This window comes from Saimiri boliviensis, chromosome 18 (assembly GCF_048565385.1).
Source record: "Saimiri boliviensis isolate mSaiBol1 chromosome 18, mSaiBol1.pri, whole genome shotgun sequence".
Taxonomy (NCBI): Eukaryota; Metazoa; Chordata; class Mammalia; order Primates; family Cebidae; genus Saimiri; species Saimiri boliviensis.
The window spans coordinates 4,754,824-4,767,438 of NC_133466.1; the positions used below are offsets into that span (position 1 = coordinate 4,754,824).

General features: G+C 47.0%; 1 protein-coding gene across 3 annotated transcripts in view; it reads right to left on the bottom strand.

Moving 5' to 3' along the window:
- The window catches only part of MX1 (MX dynamin like GTPase 1), a 36,645-nt gene that overhangs the window by 15,669 nt on the left and 8,361 nt on the right, over window positions 1-12,615 (bottom strand). For all 3 annotated transcript variants that reach the window (XM_010338252.3, XM_074389239.1, XM_003927592.4), the window contains 7 exons: window positions 11,678-11,815; window positions 8,940-9,094; window positions 7,538-7,676; window positions 6,681-6,879; window positions 4,091-4,169; window positions 2,431-2,553; window positions 1,901-2,042 (listed from right to left, as the gene is read on the bottom strand). In XM_010338252.3, coding sequence (XP_010336554.1) covers window positions 1,901-2,042; window positions 2,431-2,553; window positions 4,091-4,169; window positions 6,681-6,879; window positions 7,538-7,676; window positions 8,940-9,094; window positions 11,678-11,815 — 975 coding nt within the window. The remainder of the gene's footprint in view (window positions 1-1,900; window positions 2,043-2,430; window positions 2,554-4,090; window positions 4,170-6,680; window positions 6,880-7,537; window positions 7,677-8,939; window positions 9,095-11,677; window positions 11,816-12,615) is intronic.

Here is a 12,615-nt window from a genome sequence, read left to right on the forward strand (position 1 = left end):
CTGGATTTGCCCGTTCCAGCCATTTTCTATCAGTGGAATCAAGCAGTATGCAGCCTTTGTGACTGGCTTCTTTCACTCAGCGTGGCATTTTCAAGGTTCACGCATGGGGTGCCGAGGGCCAGTGCTCTGTGCCTTTCTGTGGCTGGAAATATTCCAGGGCTTGCTGTTATGGGCTGAGTGAGCTGTGCCCTCTTCAAATGCTTATGAGGAAGTCCTAACCCCCAAGAACTCAGAATCTGTGTTTGGAGGCAGAGGTAATTAAACTGAAATCAGGTCACTAGGGTGGGCCCTCATCCCATCCACCTAGTGTCCTTCTAGAGGAGATGAGAACACAGCGACACGCAGAGGGGCCACCACGGGAGGACCCAGTGAGAAGACGCCATGTGCAAGGCAAGGAGAGAGGCCTTAGAAGGAACCAACTCCACCAACACCTTCATCTTGGACTTCCAGCCTCCAGAATTGTAAGAAAATAAATTTCTACTATTTAAGCCCCTCTCCAAGTCTGTGGTACTTTGTTACAGCAGCCGGAGCCAACTGCTACACACACACACACACACACACACACGCGCACGCGCACGCACATGCACACACACACGCATGCACACACACATGCACACACATGCACACGCACGCGCACGCACGCACACGCACGTGCACACATGCACACACACGTACGCACACACACACATGCACACACACATGCATGCACATGCACGCACACACACACATGCACACACACACACACACGCCAGTTGGTTGGTCAATTCATCAGCAGGTGGTCGTTGGGTTCAGTGATAGGAAAGGGAGCAAACGTGGCTTTAGTGTCACTAAGTCCGTTTCCTGGCCACCCTCCCCAGCTGCCCCACCCTCATCTGTCTCAGGCTTACCACACTACTTGACTCGTTGCTATGGTCTAAGTGCTGGTGTCCCCTAAAAACTCCTATGTTGAAACTTAATCTCCAGTGTGATGGTATGAAGAGGTGACGCGTCTCCAAACTAACATTTTCAAATTTTTCTTCCATTTTTTCTAACTTCGAATCACTAGAAATGAAAGCTGTGCTTCTCTTCAAGCCCAGAAAACAGAAGCTAAATGTGGATGAACTTGAGGAGAATGCACACCAACTTTCGTATAAACAGCCCTCATGACTGCTGCTATATAGACCACTCAGAAAGTTCACTTTAACGCCTGATTCAGACTCTAATCCAGAAAAATCTGTCAGATTAATCTGAAGGTACTTCAGAGGCTCTAAAAAAACTAGTCTATAGGCTACTCCAGACATTAACCTTATGGAGGACTGGGTTATGAGCACTCTGCCCTCATGAATGGAATTCCATGCACACCTTGTTTCACTGCACTTCATAGATTCTTTCTTTCTTTCTTTCTTTTTTTTTTTTTTTTTTACAAATTGTAGGTTTGTGGCAACCCCATGTTGAGCAAATCTATCAGCATCATTTTTTCCAGTAGTGCATGCTCACTTCATGTTTCTGTATCAGCAATTTTTTTAGCAATAAAGTGTTTTAGAATAAAGTACGTACTTTTTTTTAGGCCTGATGCCAACTGTTATATGCACCAGAAACCAAAAAATGGATGTGACTTGCATTATTGTGATATCAGTTTTGACGGTCTGGAAATGAACCCACAGTATCTCTGAGGCATGTCTGTGGCACCCCTGTAAAAAACGGGTCTGAGGAAGCTTGTTCGTCCCTTATCCCACGAGAGGACACAGCTAGAGCCCTCTCTGAAGGAGAGAACAAGCTCTCGCAGACACCAAATCTCCTGAGTCCTTAAGAACGGATATTCCCGCCTCTGGAACCATGAGCCATCAGTTTCTACTTTTATAAATTACCCAGTCTCAGGCATTTGGTTGTAGCAGCCCAAAGAAGGGACGAAGATACTCACTTGCTTGAAAATTGTTTTCAATGACTGCGCTCCATTTGCGGAACTCGTTTCGGAGTCTGGTGAACAGCCGGGTGTCCTCCTCCCCTACAGTCTCCTCCCCTTGAAGGAAAGCAGCGATGTCCTGATTAAAGGCATTAATTTTCTGTCAGGAAGAAAAACACCAGTGTAAGTGGAGAGACTTCCGACGCAAGTGTCAAGGTCGTTTGGAGGCCGTGCCGGTGTGGAGGGTGGGGAGTCATTCTTTGCTTCCTTATGGGCCACTGTAGATCAGGGGGAAGAAGAGGTTTTGGCACCAGAAAGTCCCATCTCACTTGTTGGTGCCTTAGGGATCTGGACGATGCTGCTGACTCCACCCCACACCCCGCTCCCTGCCCTGCCTCCCTCAGCCCTGGCCTCCCCGACTGCTGCTGACGGAGGGGATGTCTTTGGATCGGCCTTGGGGGAGTAAAGAAGCAAGTGTGGAAGGTCCAGGGCCCCTTTTATGACCCCAACCTGTGCTTCTCCGGCTTGATGCCGCTGGCAACACTCACGTCTATCAGGAAGAACATTTTTTCATTTTCATCTTCTGGGATGTCCACACCATACTTCTGTAGCTCCTCTGTTATTTTCTGGTGACTCTCCTTGATTTGATTTTCTAACCGGGGTAGAGATTTCTGAGGAAAACGGAGAGAAAATAATGGGAATGTGTAAAGATCAACAGGGAATGGAAGGAGGTCCCGGGCCTCCCTCTGCAGAGGCGCCGCGTGGGCCATGTGACTTCCTGGCTTCCCCTAAAAGGAAACTTTTCCAGACCCGGGGGTTGGGGAGGGGGCACACGCCATGGGCACTGTTTTCTGCCCAGGTCTTCCCCCTTCCCCACTCCTGGGACAGCAGCCTCTTGAGCAACACTGAGACACCCACTGTGCGTGGGTCCTTGTCCCTGGAAGGGTGACCCCGGGGGCAGTTCCTCCTGTGGTCACATTAGGCAAACTCTCTGCAGGAAGGCTGGAGAGATTCACTTGGTTAGTAAGTTCTGAAAAAGCGGCTTTTGGAGCAATTTGAGAATCAACAACTTTTACCTTGTCTGCAATCAATAAAAAGGGATCAGAGACTTAACGTTTCTAACAATACTGCTGACGCCACATGCTGGCTCGCCCTTCCACGGCAAACATCTAAAAATGCCGGCTGACATGTGAAAGCCACACCTTTAAATGTGTCGGTGGGTTGACAAGTTAGTGAGGGGCACTCAGAGGCCAACCCCGTAACGGTGGCCATGCAGGGGCTCAAGAAGGAGGCAGCAATGGAGCCAAGCTCAGCCGCAAGGTAAGAAAATGCAAACGCAAACCTATGAGGCTGACTTGGTGCAGAGGAAAAAATCAATCCCCATTGCTGGAGATGGAGAATCTAATAAAGATGCATCCTCTTTCTGCATAAAGTGGGACTCCATAGAGCTCTGCACTCATCACAGTCAGCTGGAAACAACCCTGTTCTGCACCTGCATTCCTGGGGACTGTGTGGAAGACCTTGCCCTCTGGTACTGAGTTGAAAATTTGAAAAAGGCCAGCCTAGCCAACATGGTGAAACCCTGTCTCTACTAAAAACACAAAAATTATCCAGGAGTGGTGGCGTGTGCCTGTAATCCCAGCCACTCAGGAGGCCCAGGTAGGAGAATTGCTTGAACCCAGGACGTGGAGGTTGCGGTGAGCTGAGATCACGTCACTCACTGTACTGCAGCCTGGGCAACAGAGAGAGACTCTGTCTCAAAACAAGCAAACAAACAAAAAGTTGCAAAAGGCAGAGACTACATTCAGGCAGATTTTAAAATGAATCACTACAGAGAGCTTTTACAAAGGTTGTGGAAGTTCAAAAATATGCTCATTACAATGACTAAGACACTATAATGGTGGCTGGCAATGAGAAAGGAAGAGTTAGTAGTATGTGCATAAGATTTTAATTTTTTATTTTGGCCCGGTAGATACAGTCCATCGGCACCTCCCAGACTGTGGTCCCCCTGAAAAGCAATATCTGTGTCACCTGGGGGCTTGCCGGAAATGCAGAATTTTAGGCCCCACTCCAGACCCACAGAATCTGATCTGCATCTTAAGATCTTCAGAAGATCTGTGTGTACAGTAATGTTTAAGAAGCCAGCAAGGTTCAGCTCTGTGTTCGTAGCATTCTTTTTAGAGAACCCACAGCTCTGCCTGTGCTTACACAGATGTGCGTGATGAGCTCGCTGGTAAGCTTTTCTGCCAGGCAGGGAACCGTGGCCCTTCCTTCCTCCAGCAGATCCCTAGAAGAGAACACAAGATCGATTTCCACCTTGATGTAGCCAGAACATGCACGTCTGCCCTCTGCTGTTGGGGAATCAAGGCAAACTTCAGTTGCTTACCACTGGATGGAACATCTTGTAATTGGTACCCAACAAATACTCAGAATTGGATTGAATAGGATTATGGCTGAACTTTAGCAACCTAGGATATTTCGCCAATGACATGGAATGAGCCCTTCTAGCTGATATAATAAATGTGTCTCATAATATCTGACTATAGAATTGGTCATCACAGAAATATACAGACACGTACAGATAGGTTTTTATAGCACATACCCCCTACCATGTGTAATACATGGAGTAATCATAATGGACACAGGCATAGTCTTCATACGAATACATTGAAGCATATTTATACACATGGGTGGAGTATCACTGAACAGAGGAGACGCAACCTTGCCCGAGATAAGAACTTAGACCATGGGCTGCCTGGAGGATGGAAGCCGAACATCTTGTCACTCGATCTAAATTTGTGCTCCCAGGGCAAGTTATTCCAAGGTTGCCCACACTGTACAGGACATTTTAGGATACAGGCAGCAGAGAGGCATGAGTTTCTGTGCCTTTTTGTGAGAGTATACTCATACCTGAGCTTCAGTTTCCATGTCCATTTTTTTTTTTTTTTTTTGAGACGGAGTTTCGCCCTCGTTACCCAGGCTGGAGTGCAATGGCGCGATCTCGGCTCACCGCAACCTCCGCCTCCTGGGTTCAGGCAATTCTCCTGCCTCAGCCTCCTGAGTAGCTGGGATTACAGGCACGCACCACCATGCCCAGCTAATTTTTTGTATTTTTGGTAGACACGGGGTTTCACCATGTTGACCAGGATGGTCTCGATCTCTCGACCTCGTGATCCACCCGCCTCGGCCTCCCAAAGTGCTGGGATTACAGGCTTGAGCCACCGCGCCCGGCCTCTATGTCCATTTTTAAAAGTTGCGTGGTAAAATACATACAGCATAAGATTGACCATTTTAACTATTTTTAAGTGCACACTTCAGTGGCCTTAACTACATTTGCATTATTCTGAAACCATCACCACCATCCATCTTCAGAGATTTTCGTATTCCCAAACTGAAACAATGGCCCGGTAAACACGACCTCCCCACTCTCTCTCCGCCAGGCCCTGGCACCCACCATTCTTTCTGTCTCTATGAATCTGACTACTCCGAGGACCTCAGGTAAGTGAGATCAGACAGTATCCGTCCTCTAACGACTGGGTTCTTTCACTTAGTATAATGTTCCCAAGCTTCATCCACGTCGTAGCCTGTGCTGGAATGTCCTTCCTTTCTAAGGCTGAGCGGTATTCCATCTTATGCTGCATTGCTTTCTGCATCCATCTGTCCGTGGACACCGAGTCACCTCATCTCCTGGCTATGGTGAATGTGCCGAAGGGCATGGAAATCTGTTTGGTATTCCTAGAACTCTGAGTAATGCCTCTCTGTAGGCTTCTGGGAGAATTGTGTACAAGAATGTTTACAATTCTACATAGTCTCATTATTTTAAATCTTACCAATTTATCAGTCTTTTCCTTTTAAAAAATTTCGCTTTGGGCAGGAGGGATAGAATGGTCTTATAAACTATTCACCAACCTTTTCTTCTGGGATGCTGATTGCTTTTTTTTCTTTAACATTAAATTTTACATTTCAACTATTTTGGCATAATGGGGTAAGATTTAACTTTAAACTTCAACTATTTCGGTATAATGAGGTTAGGTAAGAGCAGTATTTGAATTTTTTCCCAAATATTAAATAATTATCCCTCCAGGGGTGGTGGCTGATGATTGTAATCCCAGCACTTTGGGAGGCTAAGGTGGGTGGATCACCTGAGCTTGGGAGTTCGAGACGAGACTGACCAACATGGAGAAACCCCATCTCTACTAAAAATACAAAATTAGCTAGGCACGGTGGTACATGCCTGTAATCCCAGCTACTCGGGAGGCTGAGGCAGGAGAATCAGTTGAACCCCAGGAGGTGGAGGTTGTGGTGAGCCAAGATCATGTCATTGCACTCCAGCCTGGGCAATGGGCAAAACTGTATCTCAATAATAATAGTAATAATAATAATTATTATTATTATTATTCAACACTATTAATTGATAATCAAGCTGATACCGTTCATCATTTTGTTTGAAATGCCATGTTTATCATGTATCAAACATACATATCAGAGTCTATTTCTGGGCTTTCTACTTTTTTTCTATTCTTTTCTATTTATGTTTTTATAAAATATAGTTCCAGCACCATGCTATTTAAATTATTGTACATTGTTCTCTCCCTATTTTGTTTGGTTTTTCGGGTTTTTTTTTTTCCAGTATTTTGTAATCCCCTTTCTATTCTTCAAGCTGAATTCCATCGTCCTTGCCGGGGAACAAGCAGTCACATACACACTCCATGCCTCTGTGGGGTGGCCACCACTTTCCCCAGGGAGGACTGACTTCCTGGGCTTGCACTGATCTGTGATGAAACCCAGGCGAGCGCACCTGAAATACGGGTGGCCCTCAAAGAAGACCTTCTCTCTCTCCAGGGCTTCGGACAGGCTCAGCTGGTCCTGGATCTCCTGCTGGCCCCGGCACTTGACGATCATGTAGCCCTTCTTCAGGTGGAACACCAGGTTCCGCACCACGTCCACAACCTTGTCTTCAGTTCCTTTGTCCACCAGATCAGGCTTTGTCAAGATTCCTGCAAACCAGATGTTTTCGGTGAGACAACATATCCAGTCACAAGGCAGAGGTGAACGAACAACTGCTCACGCTCCAGCCTCCCATGTTGCCTCCCCCTTTGCTTGAGGGTAGCCCATGGCCTCTGCAGATCCATGGGGCTGGTGGAGTCCCACTCCAGGAAAGAATGCCAGAGCGAGCAGCATGAAGGCAGGGGTGCCCCTCAGAACAGCGTGTGGCTCTCCTCAAGCTTTGTCCTGTGAAAACACACTTGACCCCTAAATCTCGAATCTGTAAAGTCAGATTCACTGATACTCAAATATCTTCCTTCCTTCCCTTCCCACCTCCTTCACCACATTTTGTTTGACCCTTTAGTGATGGATATTTGTGTTGCCCCCACCTCAAATGCATTATTTATGAATACCACTTGCTTCCTGAGTTTGCCCCGCTTTTGAGCCTACTGTGCCTTTCTGAGCATATAGATAGGGTTACAAGGAACCTAGTCAACCAGAGGCAAAAGTAGCTCATTTCACTTGGCCTCAGTGGGCACCAAACCTGCCCCTTAGCAGGTCTTAGCGAAGGCAGGTCCCCACCAAGCAATGCAGCAATGCCCACGGAGACTTGAGGGATGCTTCCCCACTGGCAGACCACACACCACATGCAGGCTCCCCCATTCTCACCGATGGTCCTGTCCCCCTCGGGGTCCACTTCCTGGGCCATGCTCAGCGCCTCCGTGGTGGCGATGTCCACGTTACTGGGGACTACCACCAGGCTGATCGTCTCCTGTCTCTGGATGTACTTCCTGATGAGTGCCTTGATCTGTAAGGAAATGGAAGAGGACTCGTGAGTATGGCAAAGGCAAGTGAGAGGTGAGACAGGCTCTGACCTTGTGCTCGCTTTAGGCCCTAAGAGTCCCAGGGGTATTTCCCCCAAAAGAAGTAACTTCGGAGAAGTGAACCAATAAACCCTATGCTAGAGGTACCTTCCAAGCTGGAATTATGAGAAAATAAGTATCTGCAGCAGAAACAGAGCTCTAGGCTCACAGAAAACGATGAGGTTTCTGTTAATTATCCCCTAAGACCTCAGGTCTGATGGTCACAGTGAAAAGCAATAGCCAAAGAAACCTGCCTGACCCCTAAATCGTTAACCTGTAAAGTGGGATTCACTGATACTCAAATATCATTCCTCTTTTCTTTTTTTCAGGCTCTTCCTCTGCTGTCCAGGCTGGAGTGCAGTGGCACAATCATGGCTCATCACAGCCTCCCTGGCTCAAGCAATCCTCCCAGTGGCTGAGACTACAGGTGCACACCACCATACATGGCTAATTTTTTAACCTTTCTTTTATAGAGAAGGGGGTCTCACTATGTGTCAAACTCTTGGGCTCAAGCAATCCTCCTGCCTCAGCCTCCCGAAGTGCTGGGATTACAGGAATGAGCCAGTGTGTGTGGCCCACTATACTTATTTTTAAATTTTTATTTTTTGAGACAGAGTCTCGCTCTATTGCCAGGCTGGAGTGCAGTGGCGTGATCCTGGCTCACTGAAACTGCTGTTTTCCAGTTTCAAGCAATTGTCCTGCCTCAGCCTCCCGAGTAGCTGGGACTACAGGTGCGCAACACCATGCCTGGCTAATTTTTAAAATATTTTAAGTAGAGATGGGGTTTCACCATGTTGGCCAAGATGGTCTTAATCTCTTGATCCTGTGATCCACCTGCCTCGGCCTCTCAAAGTGCTGGGATTACAGGTGTGAGCCACTGTGCCTGGCTATACTTATTTTTAATGTTCTCTCTTCACACATAAAACCCCTTCCTAATACACAGCATTTTAGATATGCTGCAGAATGTAACGATAACCAAAAATGAGTCATTGCGTAAAACACAAAACAAATACATAGAACAGGTTTCCTGCTGTGCCTGTTCGTTTCACTTTCTCCAAGGAAGCTTCCATCCAACTCATCAGAGGAGACCGTGACCAATGGGCTCTCTAAATTCCTCACTCACACCTCCAAATACCAACTCTCCACAACTCAGTCCTGGACTCACCGTTACTCTAATAGAGTAAAGGTATTAGATTCTGAAATCTGACCTGACGCCCGATGTCAGCAGGCTGGTTGCCCACAGCCACTCTGGTTATTCCAGGAAGGTCTATGAGAGTCAGATCTGGGACATCTCGGGAGCTGATCTCCAAGGTGATTAGCTCATGACTGATTCCCATTCCTTCCCCGGCAATGGTGTTCTGGGCTAGAGAAGCGGGGGAGAATCAAGCACAAACAGAGCTTAGGGTTAAAGGATCTCATGACAGTGAATACTCTGAAAGCCTCTTCTACTCTCTGCGAGTCATGGATAAAAGCATATTTGGAGCAGATTCAGTTTTCTGTGATTGGCACTAAAGGGATCTCGAAGGATAACTCAGTGTTTTTCCTGCTGGTGGCCAGGATTGTGAGTAGAGGGACCTTGTGAGAACATCACCTTGAGTGACACCCACTTAGACCGGTCCAAAGCTGGGCGGAGGCAAGGAGTTCTGCCCGGCAGCATTCCTACATTCTTCTCATCGCTGTCAGCAGGAAATCAGCAACCAAGCAAAAGAAAAACAGATACAAATATATGGAAATGTCTAAAATATAAACTGGAAAATTATATGGGAAAATGTGCTTATTTTAGCTCAGCACTGGCTGTTAACATACCATCAAGAGATTTTATTTGGCTTCTTTCTCCCTAAAAATGAAAATTTTAGGATATGAATTTGTTTCATCAAATTGTTGGTTAACACCACTTTACTCTTTTCTACATCTAGGATGTCTTTTGGGGATGTCTGCTATCAATTTAGAACTTAGTAAATAACAGTGGAACATGTGACATGTCTACCAATTGTTCCCCCGATATCCATGCACCTGACATGCGGTCACGAGATCGGGTTCTGGCCAACGAGCCATGGGAAAATGTCATGTGCAACTTCCAGAAAGTGTGTTTAAAAGTGGAGACATGCCCTTGCCATGGTCTGGCTGGCTTGAAAGTGGACTTGCTGACTAAGTCACAGGGGGCCTTGGAAACAGAGGCCACACCCAATGAAGAAATGGGATAAGCATAAGTCTTGGTTCCTGACACTGGAACCCCCAGTCAGCTCTGGTCTGCCCTGCTCCAGACTTATATGAGAGGGACAGACACCGTCTACATTGTTTAGAACACTGTGTTAGCAACTTGTTTGCACAAATGGCATCCACATTCTCTTCCATCCCTGTACACATGCTACTTTAGAGGGTAGCTTTGTCACTTCCACTGACAGAGAATCTGTCCCTTGAAATCTGGCTTGGCCATGTGACTTTCTCTAAGGGGATGCTACAAAATGCGATGCCAGGAGAGACTGAAAGGTGTTAGATGTTGTGTCTTGCCCTCTCTTGCTGCTGGGAACCCCTCCACCCACCACATTAAGAAGTCCGGCTTAGCATTCTGGAGGGTGAGAGACCACACAGAGAGAAGGCCTGGTCATTCCAGCCAAAGGCCACCCTGGACCATTAGCCCCAGGCCAGACAGCCCAGAGAAGAACTGCCCAGCCAGTCCACTGAAGCATGAGAAATGAAAACGGTGAAGCCATTAGTTTTAAGACGGGTTTGTTACACAGCAAGGGCTGACTAACAGGCACAGTTATTTTGAGTTTTCTGCTGCAGGCAGCCAACCTCCTCCCAACTGATACAAAATCATGGTTTGTCAATAACATTATTTATCTTTTTATAAACAGTCAACAAATGTGATGAATGCTCCATCTTTACAGAAAGCTAAACCTGTCCCTTCCTACTGCTGGGCATCAGTTCATGTCACTTCAGTTCCCTCCCAGTGTGAATGAAATGTAACCATGTGACACCCTAGAAGAAGATGTAAGTCAATAGGAAGATGTTACCCGTGCGTCTCACAGTGGCTGCTCTGTCAGCTGCTCTGCCCTGTCTGCACCGCTGTATTGTTTCCCCTTGCAGACACTTCAAACGGACCTTTGTGGTTTGCATTTATGGAGGCCTGCCATGAGTTAGCCTAAGCTGGGATTACACAATCACAGGCACTCCCCCTTCTTAGGAAAAGGGTGCTGGTTCTGAGTGGGGTTCAGTGATGATGCAGTCCACAATGTGAAATGCATTGTACAAAGGAACAGGGAGAGGAGCTCCCTCACCCCCATGTCTGGCTCCTCTTCCGCCAGATCTAAGCAGGTAAGTCCTGGAATGAGGGACTGATCATCCATATTTGGAGACAAGCTTTACATTTTAAAAATCACATGATTCTAGATACTTACATAATAAGCAATACACGGTTGGTGTTTTTGTTTGTTTGTTTGACAGGGTCTCACTCTGCTGCCAGGCTGGAGTGCAGTGGCAAGATCAAAGCTCACTGCAGCCTCGACTTCCCAGGCTCAAGCAACTCTCCCACCTCAGTCTCCCGAATAGCTGGGCCCACAGGTGTATGCCACCATGCCCGGCTATTTAAATAAATTTTTTTTAAGAGACCCATCTCTTAAAATCTCACTATGTTGCCCTTGCCCCGGCTGGTCTCGAACTCCTAGGCTCAAGCAATCCTCCCGCATCAGCCTCCCAAAGAGCTGGGATTATAGGCACGAGCCACTATGCCCGGCCAGAAATAAATTATTGCTATCAGAGACTGAGATCCAAGCATGTTGGTCATAATGAGATAAAGGAAGAAGTACAAGGAACTGGGGCCTGATGTGCAGGAGAAAGGGTACTAAGGAAACAGCACAGGCCCAGGGAGGTGCGAGTAGGAACAATCACAAGCAGACCCCATGCATGTAAGGCTCGACCAGGCATCCAAACAGGGGGTACTCACCTTTATTAACTTCCCTTTCTACCTCTGAAGCATCCGAAATCTCAGTCTCGAAGTCCCGGTAACTGACCTTGCCTTTCCACTCTTCTTCATTCACGAGTTTCTTCAGTTTCAGCACCAGCGGGCATCTGGTCACAATCCCTAGGAGGCCATGCCCACATCAGTGCTCCACTGTGCTCTTAAGAGACCTACATAGGGCCTTAGGCCCATGGTTCTCAGACTTGTATATAATCATCTGGGGAGACATTTAAAACTGGAAACTTTCTGGTCTTACCCTCCGATATGCGGGGACCTCACACTGTGTCTGGGTGACCTCAAGAACTTGCATTCTGAATATGCAACTCAGGTGAGTTTTTGCTCACTAATGCTTGAAAGCCACCACTTTCAGCTTAAAGCCTCATCCCAGTGTTCTGCCATTAGCTCAGGTGGCAAGCTATGTTGGGAAACACCCCAAACTTACATTATCCCCCTAATATACACACTCTACCCCCTATTAGGAAGGCATCTGGCTGCCACCAGGCCACTTACCACTGTCCCCCTAATATAAATTCCTTCCAAATCCTACCTACCATGCCTGACCTGTAGACCATGCAAGACTCATCCCAGGCCTGAACTCTTTCTTTGACGCCTCGTGGATACAGTTCTGAACTGGGGAACCCAAATGCATTTATTCAGATCCTCCACAAACTGTAGATTACATACAACTTATGTAAAAAAAAATGTATAATGAGATAGTGTTATAAAATGGTGTTCTCTCCAAATTCTTACGTTGAATCCCTAACCCCTAATGGGACTGTATTTGAAGATAAGGGCTTTAAAGAGGTAATTAAGGTTAAATGATGTCACTAAGTTGGGCCCCAATCCAATATGACCGACACCCTTATGAAGAGCAGGAAGAGACAGCAGAGATGCTTGTGCAGAAGGCAGGTCGTGTGGGGGAG